Source organism: Gadus macrocephalus, chromosome 2, assembly GCF_031168955.1.
Source record: "Gadus macrocephalus chromosome 2, ASM3116895v1".
NCBI lineage: Eukaryota > Metazoa > Chordata > Actinopteri > Gadiformes > Gadidae > Gadus > Gadus macrocephalus.
In genome coordinates, this window is record NC_082383.1 from 11,806,942 (window position 1) to 11,826,324 (window position 19,383).

General features: G+C 42.8%; 2 protein-coding genes across 4 annotated transcripts in view; one reads left to right on the top strand and one right to left on the bottom strand.

The window, feature by feature from the left end:
• Positions 1–375: 375 nt before the first annotated feature.
• bri3 (brain protein I3) lies at positions 376–7,371 on the top strand. The gene is made up of 3 exons (XM_060041627.1): positions 376–968; positions 1,925–2,033; positions 5,932–7,371. The coding sequence occupies exons 1-3, from the start codon at positions 794–796 to the stop codon at positions 6,062–6,064; spliced, it is 417 nt and encodes a 138-aa protein (XP_059897610.1). The 5' UTR covers positions 376–793; the 3' UTR covers positions 6,065–7,371.
• Positions 6,922–19,383, bottom strand: part of baiap2l1b (BAR/IMD domain containing adaptor protein 2 like 1b) — a 34,539-nt gene continuing 22,077 nt past the window's right edge. For 2 of the 3 annotated variants that reach the window (XM_060041362.1, XM_060041373.1), the window contains 6 exons: positions 19,222–19,372; positions 18,531–18,750; positions 16,483–16,545; positions 14,623–14,932; positions 8,833–8,882; positions 6,922–8,630 (listed from right to left, as the gene is read on the bottom strand). In XM_060041362.1, coding sequence (XP_059897345.1) covers positions 8,558–8,630; positions 8,833–8,882; positions 14,623–14,932; positions 16,483–16,545; positions 18,531–18,750; positions 19,222–19,372 — 867 coding nt within the window. In that variant the 3' untranslated portion in view covers positions 6,922–8,557. The remainder of the gene's footprint in view (positions 8,631–8,832; positions 8,883–14,622; positions 14,933–16,482; positions 16,546–18,530; positions 18,751–19,221; positions 19,373–19,383) is intronic. The other variant, XM_060041382.1, reaches the window with a different exon arrangement.

Consider the following 19,383-nt stretch of genomic DNA (forward strand, 5'->3'; position numbering starts at 1 on the left):
AGATACAAGAAAGGTACATACAAACATACATTAAATTTACAATACAAAGCATGCAATGCGGAATTCTGTGTCAAATATTGCCTGAACATATAGACGTTTATAAAACGTGCCTACCTATAATGACCTTTTATAAAAGAGTATACAAATGAAGTTAATTTGAGCAGATCCGTGAAACAATTGATATGCCACACTGCATACGGTCAACTAATTAACCAATAAGGCAATTGTTAGTAATACTGTTTAGAATTAATTATTAACATTACATGCTGTAACGACAATTTAAACCGACATAGATTATACAAGTCATTTATATAAGGTCGGGCGATTTTGCAGAGCTGTCTCTTTAAGAAGTGTGCGCAGAGGCGTTACTGGCATCACATGATGCTTTTCTTATGATGACAATCCAGACAAAAAGGAGAAAACGTTTATTGAGTTGCAGTTGACTTATTGGGTGTTTAAAAGATAATGATTTGATTGTCAACGACCATACAAGGAGGAAATTAAGATGTGTTAGCTATTAATAATTTGCGATCATTAACATTTTTTTCATGACATTTTGGCAACTGTTTGTGTTTTGCTGGCTTGGACAAAGTTGGCGCATGTAGAGAGACTAAGTTTCATTTTCGTCGCTTCGGTTTCTACTTCATTGCGTTGTTCCTGCTCCTCCACAAATGTCGAGCAACTCTTCGGGCGACAAGACCAGCACATCCTAAAAAAGACAACTACTCTGCCCCTTACAATTTAACCTTAAGGCCAAAGGAGACAACTTGAGACAACAACTGGTCGGGGGGAGATGGTGGACAGCAAGCCACTTCTACAGACGGACCGACCTCCCGCCTACCACAGCGTTCCGGGAACGTACGACTACAGTCCTCAGCAATACAACTATGGAGCCATCCCGGCCACGGCTGCGGCGACCCCGGGATTCCAGCAGTCTCCGCCACCATACCACTACCATGACGGACAAGGCAAGTATGGTGGTCGAGATAACATAACCTAACGACTACCCAGTGGCGCAAAGATGTTTATCTCCCTTCTGGCATTATGACGTCGATTGCTGAAAGTTCTGAAGGATATTATGTGGTTTGGGTCTTGATCTATATATTATATTTAATTCATCCTTAAATATATATGAATATATTTAAGCTTTTTCGACTGCTACATAGTAGGCGAATCATGAAGGTGTAAAGGCGCCAGAGTGTAAGAGTTGAAGCGATGTTATATTAAGGAAGCGCAACATGTTTAATTTCTTGTAAATTGTCATATGGAAGGCATGTAAGTTTCAGGATCACCCGGTGTCTTCTCTGGAATTTTTTAAAACACAGTGGTCAAATCCTATCGAGAAAATCCCCCTCCAGATTATGTTTAGAGGGAGATGTGTTAGAAGACAGGCCCAACAAAATGTTATTTGTTTGATTCCAAAGCATATTAAACACAGTATTAAAAGCCAGATATGTCGTATATCATATATGATCGGTCCATATATCCATTCCAACAGTGGGTTAGGACAGATAACTCAACCAATGGCACTATGTGCTAAGTTCTCATTTCTCATTGTTGAAAAATCTATTTAGGAAATGATGTACAAGGAATCATTGTGTATCCGCTCTGTATATTAACATACCTGGAAAAAGTGGCGTTTCGGACCGATCAAATTTATTAGGATAGAAAATCCTTGATTGATTCATGGGATGGCTGGATTCATTAAAATAATGATCACTAATTATTTTGGGATAATTAATTAAAAAGGGCCATGTTACAGGACCAGGTTTAAAGAGTATGTGATAACTTTATTATATATATATATATATATATATAGAAGTATCAATAACTCTTTCACACTATCTCTACAATTTTCTGTGTCTTCAGATTTTTGTCACAATTATCATTAAACCGGTTATTTTCTGTTATTGTTGGACTACAGGCTACCCTGCAGCACAGATGGGCCCTGCCATTGCTCAGCAACCATACAGCGGGACTTATACCATCATTCAGCCCTCTGTAGTGGTGGTGGGGGGCTGTCCGGCTTGCAGGTGGAGGCATCACTCATTCACTCACCCTCATCGGTCTACCTTCCTTCACATGACCCAATAAGCATCGTTGTTCTGCTTTTACAATATATGTCCTTACTGTGATTCATGTACAATCATATATGAGCACATATGGTTTAAAGTAATTGGAATCATTTCAAATACTACCAATTTTAAAGGTGTAGGTTCCAAGACTTGCACACTCAGAACAAATGGGGGGGCCGCATACTACCAGACAGTTGTGGAGCAAACCCCATTGTATTCCAACTCTGAACTGTGTTAAAAAAAGAAAGAATGGCTAGCTTGGCGAACATATTGATACTGTCACATAAGTGGCTAGCTTTTAGCAATAATAGCTATTGCTAATAGCTGTTTTCTTTCCAGAAGTAAGATTTCTAGAAGTAAGATTGCGACTTTTGAACCAAACTCGGTTATTTTACTGGCCAATAGCGGTCTACAGTGGTGGAATGCAACGGCAATGTTAACTCTTGTTTTCCACCATTTCTATCATACACTGCTTTCGACAATTGATAAAAGGTAAGAATACGCCGTCTGGGCAGAACTAGAGTCATCCTCTCATGTTGGAATGAGTATAGACTGGATGCTGCAGTGACGGTGACCCTTTGAGGAACAAAGTAGTACGAGGCTGTACCTGCCAGTGCTAGCTGGGCTAGCTGCTAACTCAAAGTCGCAAAGTGTTTAATTGAGCCCCCCCCCCCCCCCCCCCGTTAGAAGGCAGAATATATAAAATCCCTAGTCGTGTTCCGTGCAATCTACCTGGCTCTGATGGATTTGGTGGCTCTACTGAGGGGTTTCAGTACTGTTGCTAGAAATATTATTTTAAACCAAAGGAGGGGTCAAGCATTTGTAAATATCCAGGTTATTTAGAGCTTTTTTAAATTAAACAAATTGTGACTAAGAAAATACCTCTTTCACACATTGACTTCTTTTGACATACTGTCATATCGGTTATTTCTTCTGTTGATAATCATGGTTCAATTTTGAATGTTTTTAATTAATAATCATCCAGGTTTCTCCTTTTAAATTATAAACTATAATTAAGACCCATCCTTGCAAACTTCAAACGCGCATACGCAGTCCTTCCATCTAGTACTTTGAGTGTAATATACAGTTACAAATTGTAAGTATTGCCTGGATAATAGAGTTAGTCATCCCCATTGCAGAAATAGAGGATGGAGCGCTTGGTCACTACTGTGTCGGGCAACAAGGCAAGGGCAGCAATGACTATGTCAATTGACAGAGCACCATCCATGACCAAGTTGGATAACTGCCAGCGAGGTCTCGATAAGCATGTGATTAGCATGCTTTTTCCTAAGCCGGATCTGTGACTAATCACTGTTAGAGACCACTTTGTTGTTGGTGCTGCAGAGTTCAGTATCACCTGTGGCTGTTTGTGTGTCTCTCAGTGACACACTTGGGAATTAGGCCATGAGCGAAACACTGTTGTTGTGATTTTCTTTTTCTAGATTATGTTTTATAATACCCCCCCCGAGTTTACTTTCTTTCCTGAAGTTCTGCGAGACAAACATGATTAACTGGGGTAGGGGGAGGGAGAGGAGAGAGATTATGCCAAAGGGGTTTTCCCCTTTGCAAGGTTATAATAGGTTGGGCATTGCTCACAGAAAACGTACACACTCTAAGGAGTAACTAACTTTTACATTGCATGATGTGTGGGTTCTTGAAGTCATTGGAAATGATAGCCATCTCTGTTTCACTTTTTTAGCTACCGCAGCATTTCCATTTAGTATTGCAGAGTTGATTTCCTGCTAGTCATTCACAGATCAAAAAATGTTGGCTTGTGACTAGATACTAGAGGACATTGGATGTGCAGGTTCAAATGTATCACATATGTGGGCAGCTAGACCTTGATCGATTAGTTAAACTGTACCAAATCATAATTTGGGTGGATTATAGCATTGGGGTGTATGTCTGTTAATGTTCTAGTGCTTTAGTGTTTTTATATTATAATATAATTTTCACATGGAAAGTTTGGCTTAGTATATTTTCAGCGAAGGATTGTTGTTTCTCTTTTGTTTGGAATTTTTTATAGATCCTTTTTTGAAAAGTTGTTCCTTGGCAAAGAAAAAAATTCTGCCAAGTGCTAAAAGGGGTTTTATAGATCACCAGAGGGCTTCACCAAAGGGCGCAGACCAATATGCCTCTGGATGCAATGGGATAGGCCTACAACCAATCATGGCACGAAACAGGTGACGCAGCACTGAGCGATGTTAACGGTTGTATCGGCGATTCTAGGCCGAAACATAAATGATAACATTCATCTGATCTTTCCTCGCTATCTGTTAGTTGCCTGCCCCATATGCAGGAAGTCAAAAAAAAAGTATCTCTGTAGGCAGCCTATGTGGCGAGATTGTACACAAAAAACACTCGATACCAAAATAATAGTATTTCAACCAATCACAGACAAGGGGTGGGTATTGTGGGGTTTTGCGCCGCGTTCATGATAGTTTTTACTGGATGCATGAAACACGGAAGGGAGCTGGCTCTTGTTTTTTGTTTGAGATCTCGCTTCAAATACAAACAGAAGTGACGTCACCCAACATCACTGATACAACCTTTAAAATATACCGTCCATTTTGTTTGATGTAGTCTCGATAGCTTAAATCAACCCACCGTTCTACAGCAGTGGCAGCCATCTCTGTTGTTGTTGTTGTTGTTGTTTAAATGCCTCTATGGTGTGCCTGCACTGTCATCATATTTATTCTGCCTCATGTTGGATAAACGTTGTGATTGTTCGGTCTCTTTCATACCCGGCAGAACAAATAATTTGTATGGGAGGTAGGCCAGACTTATCTACAGAGCAAATGAAACATGAGCTCGCAAGTTTGTCTGGTTCCCAGGCTAGGACTTTGGCCCTCGTATGCCAATACGCAGACGAGCACACAAGCATGTACGTGCTATTTGAACATACAACCCCAATTAAAGGGTAGGTGAATCCCCTCTTTCAATCAAAACACTAAATTGAAAAAATGAAATATTTTAAAATGGATATAAAAAATATATATGTTTTTGGCACTATAACATTTTGGAAGCATAGTGTTTTGAACACATGGATAGACTTAATAGCTATATTCATGCAACTAAGAAGAATTATAAGCCTAGATCTACAAAAATGACAAGTAAAATAATTCAGAGAACATGATTTATGCTAAACTATGCCTAAATAGGGCAATTTGATTCAAGCCAAAAAGGGGGGTTCAAGATTACTAATAATAATATATTACAATTGACCAGCTTGATGACATTGAACATTTGTTTTTCAAAAGTGTCTCCTATCACTCTTTCGATCTATCACATAGAAAGTCATATGACTTCCTCTGAATATATTAGTAGTATAAAGTGGGAAGTTGAACTTTGTCACCGTTTAAAGATGCCCATCGCCTACCGGTTACCCTTTACACCAAGTCACATTCTCTGACTGCACACACCACGTGAACGGTCTTCTCTCACCCCCAGATCCTCTGGATCAATAGACTGACTGTGGTAGGGGTGAGTTCAGAGTTTCAGATCAGACACATAGGCCAGATGGGATATTATGAAAATAAAAAGTTATATTAGGATCTTGAGTAAACAATGCACAATCAACGTCAGAGATTAAAAAAAACAATAAAAAGGTATCTGGCACTGAATTTAGAATTAAAATTACTACTAGGGTTCATCTTTCAACGTGTTGGCATTGGACTTCAGCTAGGTAACCCATTACCAGTGCTGGGGATCATTGCATTCTGACAATGACAAAAACAGACGCTGGGTACGGTGTTCTTTCTCTAGGCCAGCCGCATATTACCACATATGCAACAATTTAAAATAAATTACAGTGTGATTTATATCGCATCCATGTTCTTATTCTTATGTGTTCCAGGGTGGGGGTGCTGGAGGATGACTTCACCTGCCTAGGCATCATGTGCGCCATCTTGTTCTTCCCCCTTGGCATCCTTTTCTGTTTTGCACTGCGCCAGAGAAGCTGCCCCAATTGTGGCGCCACCTTCGGGTAGAGGGACCAAACTGCACGCCATTCACATGCATTTAAACACACACCACCTGCACAAACACAGCACCAACACCCAACAGTGTTTTTCAGTTGTTAATTTTGTCATTTTTGTTTCCCTCTCTTATTGTCCTTGCACACTTATGTTGCCATGATGAATTTCACAGATATGATTTGTAATTTGTTTTACCAAATAAGTAAGCCGCTAGCATATAGACAGACATTACCTTTTGTTTCTTCTACATGGAACATAGGAAAATTCATTTTCGTCCATAGAAGTAAGAAAGAAAACAAGAGTTTGCTAGGGAAGTTGTGAACAAATATGAAAAGTCAGACTTTTCAGCACTAATCTGTGCCAATGCTCAACGTAGACCCAATGGACTCAAGCTGCCGTTGATTCATGCTTGATAGTCCATATTCCTGAGCAGATTTGTGTATTTTTGCATAAATATATACACAATAAATATATATGGCACCCATGGGTGTGTGCCAAAACTATTCCCCTTGTGGTTAAAACCTAAAATTATATCGTTTTTCATTTTTTGTGTTTTATCGTATAAATTCTTCCATGGTGTGTTGTCCTTGTATTCCTCACCTTTCCTGTGAATCTATTTTCTTGTCATTGCAACACCTTTGTTTCAGACCTTTCTTATTCACTTTCCTCTTGGTTTTGTCGTGAGAATAGTATTTTCGGACATCCTAAAGAGACTTGTCTTTAAGAGCCTGCGGAACAAATCACCTTTCCAGGCTGGAACAATAGACAAGCATTATCATTATTTGTTAAACGGTTTCCCCGGAATTCGTTTGTCTGTATTTCGTCATACTGGTAAGGGGGCATCCTTGCACTGAAATTTTGTAGAGTGATATGATTTAAAGTTTGAGGTTGTCCAGCCAATACATAGCTCAGGTAGATGTAAATGAAAGAAAACCACAAACGCCACTACACCGCTTCAATCATAATACTGGCAAGACTATTTTTCTTTAGGTTGATGAACAAATTCTATGTGTAAACTTTTTTATGTGCATACTGCTCTTGCCCACAACACAAGGCCAAACATGCAGAGAAATTAGGCATTGAGAGCTGATGGATGGATGTTGATTGATTGATGATGCATCGTGTCAGTCTTAGTAACCTGCTCAGTGAGATTCAGACAATCAGTGAATGTCTGTGTGCAGCAGTTTTTCCTTTTGCTTGGGGTGGCAGAAAAACAAGCAACCATGCACGTCATCATAATTGATGTTACTACTTTTTTATAAAAAACGTATATATGAATATGTATATATAAATAGAAAATAAATCAAGTGATAATTCAAGTCTTGTCTTATTTCTTATTTCTTGATGATAAAATGATGAAGTGAACACATGATCAAATTAATAAAATAAATCAGAATTGTATCAATACATTTTTTGTTCATGCTTCCGTAAAGAAAAAAGGTTGGACGCTTTGAAGAAATAAACATTTATTTTTCATAGAGCTTTTCCCCCAATGCATGTTCAGGGGCTGTGTAGAATGGTCTGAGATTAAATTCACCATCCTACACATTTAGGACATGAAAAACATCATTCATAATCAATCCAAATTGAAAAAACATCATTGCTTCCAGAGCAAGAGTACTGTTATCGTTTAATGTAGTGGTTAAGTTTAAGGCCAATGTTCGAGATTTATCAAACTGGGAAATAAGATGTCAGCAGCCGTAGGGAGGAATTAACATTCACTGGTTTGAATTTTCATTTCAGAGTCACGCAAACACCTGCACCATAACATGGATGCGATCTTAATCGCAAAAAAAATCAATAATCATTTAATTTCTTAAAACTTAATGCTTAATCAAGGAGCACATGGTGAAATGCTGAGGTCCCATATACTACATTCATCTACTGTCCTATGGCAATGCAAAAACAACAATAACAGTTGGAACAGCTGATTTAGCGATACGGAAGCAACACCAAATGCATAAATTACAATAAACAAACATTTAAAATATTCGCAGATCATCTCATAATCTCCATTACTTTTTTTGGTCGAAACCACCCGAAACAAAGATGGTAAGAAAAAATGTAGAATGTTTCGTGCAACTGGTCCATAAATAAAAATGTAACTCCCAGCTGTTTAGTTTGCAATGTTTTTAGCAATCAAAGCTGCATCCAAATTCTAAGGCATGACGTGTGTGTTTAATAAAAAAATATGTTTTTATTTATTTATCCAAAGCGATTTATAGTAAGTATATACAGGCAGTAGTGTCTAGTAGAGAATCCATTAGGAGGAGATGTTGAATGGGGGGTAGGCGTTTTTCTCATCTACGGTCACATCTCGGCTTTGGACATAGGGAGGAAATGAAGCCCACACCCTATTCAGCTTCCTTCCATGTCATTGCTCATCAGACAGAGCGTGGGATGACGGGAGGGGGCCCAGGGAAAGACCCTTCCTCACTCTCACTCCGTAGGCGGGAGGCTACAGGGCAGGAAGTCATCGTGGTGTTGCTAGGATACGTGGGAGGGTCAGATGGCGGGAGCTGAGCGGTCGTTGGTGACGGTAGGGCGCAGGCGCACAGTGGCGAACGGGTTCCCCCCCCTGGAGACGAAGAAACCCCATTAGCATGACTTATGTGTTTTGTGTTAAAAATATATGGGTTCCTATTTCTATTAGCATGTCTTTTTGCTAATATATGAGAGAGAGAGAGAGAGAGAGAGAGAGAGAGAGAGAGAGAGAGAGAGAGAGAGAGAGAGAGAGAGAGAGAGAGAGAGAGAGAGAGAGAGAGAGAGATTTGACTTACGTGAGGAAGGGAGGGGGTGGTCTGGAAATTCCATTGGCCTGCTGGGTTGCCTATGGATATTCAACATAAACAAACAAAATATAAACAATTAGAATCCATGGCACCACTGGTCACATACGCACACGCACACAAGCACACACACACACACATATATATACACATACGTGTTAAATAAACTTAAATACACAATGAATTTCAGGCAGTCTGAATTGTGAAATACTTGAATGAGGAAAGAAGACGAAGAGACGTGTGGGAGGTTTGTCACATGACAGCATGGGGAATCTGGACACGCACAGTCTGATCCCGAGTTGACAAACGATAACCCTGAAACAGGGTTAGCCATCATAAAAGAAATGACACCCTATAAAAACGATCGACAAAGATCGACTCAAATAAATTAAACATATAGCAAAATATGGACATGGCCATGTATGTGTGTGTGTGTGTGTGTGTGTGTGTGTGTGTGTGTGTGTGTGTGTGTGTGTGTGTGTGTGTGTGTGTGTGTGTGTGTGTGTGTGTGTGTGTGTGTGTGTGTGTGTGTGTGCAATGAATAATATATAGGCTTATACCAAGATGGTTTGAACAAGACTAGGTTTATTGTACAGCTCAGAACCAAAATTGATTGGAAGTGCTTTACCTTACTGAATATTTTTTGAGCCATATATTTCCATGTCACAGGTGATGCAGTACTGACAATCACCACTAGGGAGCACTGGAGTCTCACGACGACCGGGCTCACCGAGTTCAGGACAATGAGGGCTACTGATTTTGCGTATGAATTGCGTTTTGTGAAATGTGCTGTGGCGTTGTCGTGTTGCAGGGCAGATTACTGTTATGGCTATCAATGCTGCTGGGAAAGGGACATCTTTCACGCATCTGTTGTTGGCCCCTTCTTTCCCTCCAGATGTTTTGATCACTAATCACTAATCGCTCAACAGGGCTGCTCTCTGGAGACTCTCATACATACACATGCACTCGCACCAGAACACACACACACACACACACACACACACACACACACACACACACACACACACACACACACACACACACACACACACACACACACACACACACACACACACACACACACACACACACACACACACACACACACCTCTTTTGCTACGGCACTCGACAGTTTACTTATTTGACACCGTAGACTTCCATGTTTAGAGGTTTCAAATTTATACTGCTGATACACTCCTTCTCCCACTGCACAGTTTTAACTATTGAATCCCTTTCGTCAGCATGGATGAGAGCGACAGAGAGGGACATTAGAAGAGAGGGAGGAGAAAGGCAGAGAGAGCGAGAAAGAGAGAGATATCTACAGATCTGTCATAACCATCTATTCTCTCCCTCCTTAAACACTATGAAATGATTATTATTATGCAACCTCTACTACACACATTTAGCTTTGCAGAGCATGTGGTGTTGACAGGCTTATAATCAGATACCAACAGCTGTCTAGCTGACTGACTGTGTGTCTATCAACTGTCAAAATTCAAGGAATATACTTTACTGTTCCTCGATATCACTTTCGTCTTCAACTGAAACAGAGATACACAGAGTCCCTATGTGTGTCTTATGGATCATGGTGAGTGACGTAGAGGGCACACCTACTAAGTGCTCAATACCCCACACATATGTATTTACAGCTATTACGGCATGGCCGAGAGTATTTCTCCTACACAAAGTTCACACTGAAGAACTCCTACTCCAACACAACACTTAACCGAGTGACTCAGCACAACAGCCTATATGTTTTCAATACCGACGGTTTCCCAAAGAAAGGAACACACCTGGCTGCACATGCACAGAGACACACATATATATACACACAGACAGACAGACAGACAGACACACACACGTATACACAAGCACACATGGATAAAATCCCGCACCAAGATGTGCAGACACACACACACACAAGCACAGGTATGCACACACATTCAAAAAGACATATATACAGATGCATAGAGACTCAGAGACACACACTCAGACACAAACCTTAACCTGCCATTCACTTGAATGTAGGCCTACAACACACACATGCAATGCACAGGCACACCATTAGCAAACCATTAGCACGTGCACATACTGCAGGCACAGGGATTATAGAAAGAATCTCAAGTATCTCAAGGGGGCTTTTAATCAATTTGCTGTCAGACACCTAGTCTGATGGGAGAGTATGTATTGGTGTTTGTGAATGTGAATGTGATTGTGAATGTGAATGTGAGCGTGAGTGCGTGCGTGCATGCGTGCGTGCGTGCGTGCGTGCGTGCGTGCGTGCGTGCGTGCGTGCGTGCGTGCGTATATATGTTATGGTAGACAAGGAGAACAGTGGACAGAGAGAGGGACAGACTGAATAGCTGAGAGAGGATATGTTCGGATAAGTTGGCAGACACAGCAACAGATTAGTAAAAAGTTAGTAAAAAGCCAGTCAGGGGATATTTTCCTCTTACCTAAAACAAGTCGGCCAAAGTGTTGATTGTAGAAAAAACAAGGGAAGTTTCTCTGTACATTTATCCAGGCCAGGGGTTCTGGTCTGGAAAAGAACCACTGTCTAGTCCACTGTCCAACCAAAACCATCCTGTTGCCACAGTTGTTTGTCAAAGTAATTGTTTTCCAGGGTTCTCCCCGGTGTTACTATTAAATGGTGGCGCAGGAGATATTTCTTTGCATGCTCTTGAATAGCGCTAGTGCTGTGCTGCAGTTTCATTGAAACTTTTGGCTTTGATTACATCATTTTTGGTTCACTTCAAAATCATTCAAATCACCCTCCCACCATGTCTCCCTGCACCCCACTGCAGCAGCCCTGGACCAGTAGGAAACACTGGTCCGGATCATTGGAACTACTACTGCAAAACTCAAAGGAACCAACGAGTAATTGGACATATCCCGCTGTGACAGGGATGTGAAGACTATTCTGTCTGTTGTGTATCAGAGCTGCTGTACATCTGATCAACAGAGGTGTTCTTTAGAATGACTGGAGCTGCAGGGTAGTACATTTCCCACTGTGAACAAACGACTGTTCTCCCTCTGTAGTTACCATGGCCAACAGCGATAGAGACATAGAGAGAGGCAGAGAGATATGGAGAGAGGGACAGAGATAAATGGAGAGGAAGACATATGGAGCGAGATTAAGGCCCAACCCCATTTCTACCCCTTACCCCTTTGCCTTACCCCTCCCCCCTTACCCTTACCCCTTCAAAACAAGGGGGAGGGGGAAGGGGCAAGGGGTAGAAATGGGATTGGGCCTAAGAGAGAGAGAAATAGAGCTAGAGGGAGCTCTAGATATAGAAGGATGGCCAAAGAGAGGGAGAGGTACAACGAGGTATAGCAGAAACATGAGTGAGACAGAGAGATAGGAATAGAATGAGGGGACGGGAGTGGGAAAGATAGACGTAGGAAAGCTGGAGAGAGAATCAGAGAGAGGAAAAGAGTGAGAGAGATATAAACAGAGGTAGAGAGAGGAAGAGATATATTGAGAGAGGGAGATCCAGACAAAGAGAGTATGCATTGCAGCAGGTTCACTCAGGGTCTGAGTTCTAGACCCATTGAGACCAGATACGGTCCGGCGCAGAGTGGGGTGCTGGTGGTGGAATGCTGGCTGGCAGTTGGACCACGTGCTGAAGCACACTGAGAGGTAAATAATAAATACAGCCGGGCCACAGGACGCAAGGAACCATGCAGCTCCGGTTTCATGACCGTATGATCTCCACACTCCCTGTCAACCCCTCCAAACATCACTGACAACAAACACTCACATCGTCACTGTTAGACACCAACACACAATCATCAAACATCACCTACAGACACCAAATACACACCACCCATAGACACCCACACGTAGTCACCCCTCATAGACACCCACACATAGCCACCCCTCATAGACACCCACACATAGTCACCACCCAGACACCAACACAATCATCAAACATCGCCTACAGACACCAAACTAAACCAACATCATCCATAGAAACCAAACACATGTTTGTGTGTTTTTTTGTTTGTGTTGCACCTTCAAGGTTGGTAATTCAAGTTCACTTTTGATCCAATACAGAGAAGTCGGGGTGATGCTCAACTTAATCCGTAAACCCAACACTTTCTTAAATTATGTTTACATCTCTATCGTAACCAGTAACCAACACACTTGCAATTAAAGCGTTAGTAATTAGAGGATTGCTCCGATAGAGACTGTGGGCCGTTTGGTTGGTTTGTTTGATTTGGCCAAAATAAGAACAAACTTAATGTCCCCTGTGAGTCTGGAACTCCAGCCAGATTAAAAAGTCTGATAACATACAAGCTCAAATCTGCGTGAACAGGCATTTCACTTTCTTTCACTTTTATTCACATATTTGTTTTGACCGATCATGTTGTTGGAAGCGGGGATCTCTAAATGCGTAATTGCCCCACACAAACTGGATTAGCTTTAGTTTACTGTAGTACCGGGTAGACTACCCACTGTATCAATATTATTAAGATCCCCTTCTGAAAGCTTCATTCTATGCGGGAATGTGTTTTCTTATAATATATCCATAACTAAACAGGACACAAGGCGTGAATCCGGCCAAAGCTCTGGAGCTGGTTCCTGGGCGCAATGCTTTTTGGCAGCCCACTGCCCCTAATTGTTGACATGGGTTAAATGCAGACTGAGTTCCCCACAAGGAACTTCTTTATCTTTTTCCTTCTCAGCACAGGTTTAGTTTGATGGTCCAGCGATAGTAGTAATGGAGGAAGGGAGGATAAATGTAGTAAAATAAAATGGGCAGTTCCTAGTCATTTTAATTGACCCAGGATGGGGTTACTGCAGAGCCCGCAACTTTGGCTGTGGGATTTGCATGCTATTCAAATGGCGGAGCGTTTGTGGAAAAATAGGGCACAGGTGAAAGGATAGGAGTAGGCAAGCAGGATTACAACATTGTTCTCCAGAGACTTGTGTTCTTTAGGCTGCTATGAGGACAAAAATAGGAAGTTAATCTAGCTTGAATGTGCCGTTTGTAACTCAATTTACATCCCAAATTGTTGATGTAGTTTCATAAACAGTCAAACTAATGCAAAATAAAGTGAGACATGCCCATGACACTGCACGGCTAGCGCTGTACACGAACTGTGCACAAACTTTGCATGAGCAGTGCTAGCTCCTCAGGATTAGCGCAAGCCCCTGTGGCGGTTACAGCGACCTGCGAAGGCCAGACCACCCTATCGGTTTATTGCAGCAACTGGAGCGAGAGTGTGAGATTGACTAGCGAATCATTACAGGCCGAATTAACACTTAAATAGGAACCAAAGATGTCAGAGTTCAGTACCCTGCAAACTCTCCATGCACGTGTGTTCATTCAAACATGTGTTTGATTGTAAAAACAAGTTTTATAGATGAAAAAGTAATGAAAAAGTTGATAGTTGAACAACTGCTGCTCCAGGGAAGAGACCTGACTTTGACACCAACGGTCCAAGAGACACACAAACAAAGAAGAGAGAGAGAGAATTAGAGAGAGAATTAGAGAGAGAATGAGAGAGAGAGAGAGAATTAGAGAGAGAATTAGAGAGAGAATGAGAGAGAGAGAGAGAATTAGAGAGAGATTTAGTGAGAGAGCGAGAGAGAGAGCGAGAGCGAGAGAGCGAGAGCGAGAGAGAAAGAGAGAGAGAGAAGAGAGAAAGAGAAAGAAAGATAATATCAATTTAAATAAATAGATAGATGCAAAACGAACCCACCAGACAACACACACCAACAACTAAACCCCATCCCCCACCACACTATTTCCCAAACCCGCCCACACCACTGACCGAGCTCTGATTGGACGAGGAGATGGAGGACACGGTGGAAGGCGTGGGAGAGTAGCGCTGGCGATAGCCGTTGTTGTTGGCGGTGGCGGTCGTTGCCATCGTCGTCATGGTGACCGGCGCAGTGGCTGCGGTGGCTAGGGGGGACGGACCGGATGGCGCTGCTGCTGATGCTGATGCGGCGCCAGCTGCGGTGCGACTGCGCTGTTCTCGGTAGTCGGTGGGGGGCAGCACCATGGTCGCCTCGTCCGTCTCCGTGTCCTGGTGGTGCAGGTTGACCACACTGCGGCTGCGGAAGGGGGCGGACCCCATGCTGGGGTGGGGGGGACAGGAAGGTCAGCCAATTGGAGGTGACATAGGAGAAAGTCACAAGGATTCAAGCCACTTCTTAAAGAGCACCTATTATGCTTTTTCGACTTTCATGACCTATAAACGTTGTTATAATGATTTATAGTCATGTTTAACCATACTTAAGTGTTAAATAATGACGTACATGCATTTCGACGTATTCCCTGCTGACCGTCTGGGGTGGCTGTGCAGAGCGCTAAACACTAGGGACGCCAGTCGCCATTCACTTGTTCAAATTTCCGGGATTTATCTACGCAGAACAATACGGATTTTCCATGTATGGTAATGCTGCAACATGCTATTCCGGAAGGCAACCAATCACAACGGAGTGGGGTTGGCAGGAGGGGGCGGAGAAGGACGAAGCCGAATATTGACAGAGAAGGCTGAAAGCGCAAAGATGAGAGAAAGAGTTTCCTGAAAATTTACATCGTTTTTTGTGCTGTGATTCGTGTCAGGTTGCTCTATATGAGTCATTAATAAGAAATGAAGACCAGAAAAGTAGTATAATAGAGGATCTTTAAGGACTCTTCGACAATTCTGAATGTGTGGGTCTGTGAGTGTGTGGCCAAGTGTTTGTTTATGTTTATGTGTGTGTGTGTGTGTGTGTGTGTGTGTGTGTGTGTGTGTGTGTGTGTGTGTGTGTGTGTGTGTGTGTGTGTGTGTGTGTGTGTGTGTGTGTGTGTGTGTGTGTGTGTGTGTGTGTGTGTGTGTGTGTGTGTGTTCTGTGTGTGTGTGTGTGTGTGTGTGTGTGTGTGTGTGCTCTCTGCCTCATGTCTGCATGCGTAATGAGATACCTTTAAAAGGTTTCTAATAGTTGTTAAAGGATGTGTGTGCATGCATGTGTATGTTTGGGAGTGTGTGTGTGCATGCATGCATGCATGCATGCTTGTGTGTGTGTTTCTGTGTGTTTTTCTGGAATCCTCGCAGTGGCAGCGGTGTGTCACAGACAAAACAATGAGAAGCCATCAATGTATCAATTAGGGACAAGCTTTTTAAAGGTGTGTCTCTTAACTCTCGTCAGCACGCACAAACACACACAGACACACACAGTGCAGCGTCCTGCTCTTAATTAACACAGAGATGCACTTAGTAAAGATATGTGACGGAAGGCTGAGTAATACCCATATTTCTGAATGAATGAGTGGATGAGTCTAAAAGGAAAGCATCTGTAGTGCTATTTCACCATTCCAGCATGAATAACAAAACATGTGAACAACCAATTGCATTTCATTAACAGACACATTATATATGCAAATAGTGCTCCGTCAAGTAAGTCCCTTAAATACATGGATACATGGCAGTTGGAAAGTGCAACACATTGCTAGGAATCAAAGGTCACAGAAGAGGAGTGCTCAATATACAGTAGAGAGGCTCCATCAGTCTGGTAGGAGAGAGAAGGAAACTACCGCCAAGCAATACAAAAGGCTGCAACGTGATGCCTCTCCTATCTGTGTGTTAGTGTGCGCGTGCGTGCGTGCGTGCGTGCCTGTGAGCATGACAGGGGAGTCTACTTACCTGTTGTTACTCACGAGGGGCTCAGAGTACACACGGCAGTAGGACGACGGGAACCAACCTCTCCTGGGGGGGGGGGGGGGGGGGTCAGGGGGAGGGAGGGAGGGAAAGGAGAGGAAGAGAAGGAGAGAGTGGGAGGTAAAGAGAAGGGAGGTGGGGAGAGACGATTGAGAGGGGAAGGATAGGAGGCGAGAGGCAGGGGGGGGGGGGGGGGGAGTTTAGAGCAATGAAGGATGATCTCGGGCATAACTTGTAATTCTACACACGTGTGGTAGCCTTGGAACATATTTTCTGAATACAAATTCAGATTCCATGCCTCGCAAACAATGGCATAACCATGCCACATTGCAAAGCAGCACTATAGGATGAAACTAAAAGAATCACTAAGAAGCTCAGCTATGCGGTGGAATATTATTTTACTTCTCTGGTAAACCACAATTTCCAATCTTTTGTATGTATTTGTGAGCTCACCCATCACACAGTAATCTCAGGGCCGCACCACTTAGTAAATCAAAGTATAGGCTTAGCGTAATTCTATGTTTTATTACATCACTGTCACACTTTATTAAACAGCCATCGTCCCCAGTCTGGGCTGCACAATTCATCTGCTTTCCAAAAATATTCTACTACAATTACACGTTTTAACGTTTATTTTGGATAACATTGGATTCAACACGACCGGGAGGTGAGCCCGTGAACGACAACGCCACAAAAAACAGGAGACGAACCCTTAGCCTTTGAACATTTCAGATGGGGTCCAGTTGGGGTTTCCCTTTTGGGAACGGCATGGCTTTTGTCTTGTTGTTATTTTCCCAAACAGCTACTCACTCAAAGATATTTACTCTAAGTCTCTGACCTTGCTTTCTGAGTACATTGACTGAGTGTGAGCTTGATAAAGAGTGGTCCCAGTAGGTTATTAAATCTCTTAACAATCTCTTCTGGCCTCGGGTACAGTGAAGCAGCAGAAGTGATGTACTGTCAACATCAAAGGGCGGCAGAGCATGGTATTATACTGTTCAAAACAATTTAGGTCATAATTGGGACGATTGGGACGTTGTACTGCACTTATTAAAAGTGCTGTAAGATTGTGGTCAGGTTAAAGAGCTATACTTGGAGTGTAATGCAGAAGAGCCATAGCCATCCGTCAGCAATGAATGAATGAAATGCTCTTTGAGAACACCCGTTTTGAGTTCACTGCGCCTGCCTGAGCCAATTTAGATTTAGGTAGACTCCCGGCCCATTTCTGACCAAACCTGATCGGCTGGTGCGGAATCCATCTTGCCTGTCAATTACAGGGGTGAATGCAACAATTCTCAATGGGGGAGAAAAGTAGGGAGTGAGGAAGCAGAGGGGGAGTGGCAATCATGTTTATTGCTCTCTCTCTCTTTCTACTCTAATCAGCAGCAAAGGCAATTAATAATATTGAGGTTGATATTTGCATTAAATACAATGAGCAAAGCATGGTCCTTCATAATGGGAAAAATATGTGTCTCTGAACTCATTGTTAGGTTGCTTTGGATAAAAGCTTCTGTTGAATGAGTAAAACTAATAAAAAGTAAAACCGAACAATATAAAATAGGAATATGACATATGGGATGACCGCGTTCCTAAACTTGTTTCGGACAGCTACTCTGTCCGGGTTTATATTTTTAACTACTGGTAGGTTGGATGGAATTTTTTGTGACTACTCAAATCTTCCTTTGATTGTCCTCAAATGTAAATGCCATATATACTGTAATGTCAAATGCATAGAAACGCAGTGAATCAGGAATCTGGACAAGGACTGGACCAGGTCTGAGACCAGGTCTCTAGAACCAGACTGTATAAGGGACTGGACCAGGACTCTGGACCAGGACTGGACCAGGTCTGAGACCAGGTCTCTAGAACCAGACTGTATAAGGGACTGGACCAGGACTCTGGACCATTACGAAGACCAGGATTACGGACCAGGACTGTTTGAGGCCGGGACGGGGACTGGCATAGGACTGTAGCAACTACTGGACCAGGACCAGACGAGGCATTCTGGAACAAGACTGCGGAGCAAGACTCACTGCCTGGTCTTCTCCAGCTCGCCGTACATCCATCCGTCCTTCTCGTCTGGGATTAGCAGCGTGATGAGCTCCCCCTCTTGGAAGCTGAGCAACGTGGCGTTGCTGCCGGCCGTGTGGGGGAAGACGGTGCGCACGCGGGGCCTGGTCACCATGCTGTTGAGGCCCGTGGCCACCGAGAGGGACCTGGGCATGCCGGCCTCCTCGCTGGGGCCGTGTGGGTCTGGAGGAGGTGGGTGGGAAAGCGGAGTAACGTCAGCGAGATGGTGTGTGAGTGTGCGAGGAGAACAGGGTGTTGTGTGTTAAGTTGTGTGTGTTTGTGTTTGACGTATAAAGGTTGGCATGTGCGTGTGTGTGTGCGTCAGCAAAGATACATCTTATGCAAGCAGAAATGTAGATGTTTCTTTATTTTCTCTGTGGGCTTAGTGGTAAATTCACGACTTGGCCGACACACTCTGATGCCAGGGAATGTAACTGCCTGACAATACTGTGTGGCCATCCCTCTGCTGAGTCTATTCATCAGATAAAATACCAGGAACCCATTCCTCCTAAGATACACATTGTCTTTTACAGACCTTTAAGCAAACATGCAAACACAGGCAGCATGTACCTTTAACCAAAAGATAAAGATTAAATCGTAAATTCACACAGTACATATATGTAGGAATACGTGTAACAAACAACTGCGTCTTACCTGAGTGTCGGTCTGTGAAGTTTTTGCCGTTGATGGCAGGGTTGCTGGCAGAGATGTTGTTCTGGTTGAACATGTTGGCCAGAGGACTGGTCTGAGTCTTGAGCGGCGGGGCTGGGGGTGCGCTGATGGAGTCACGACCCATCGACAAGTTCTGTTCACAAG

Coding starts and splice junctions, on each gene's coding strand:
- bri3 (XM_060041627.1), top strand. CDS start 794: ATGGTGGACAGCAAGCCACTTCTACAGACGGACCGACCTCCCGCCTAC. Junction 969..1,924: donor CCACTACCATGACGGACAAG/GCAAGTATGGTG, acceptor GTTGGACTACAG/GCTACCCTGCAGCACAGATG. Junction 2,034..5,931: donor GGGGGCTGTCCGGCTTGCAG/GTGGAGGCATCA, acceptor TATGTGTTCCAG/GGTGGGGGTGCTGGAGGATG.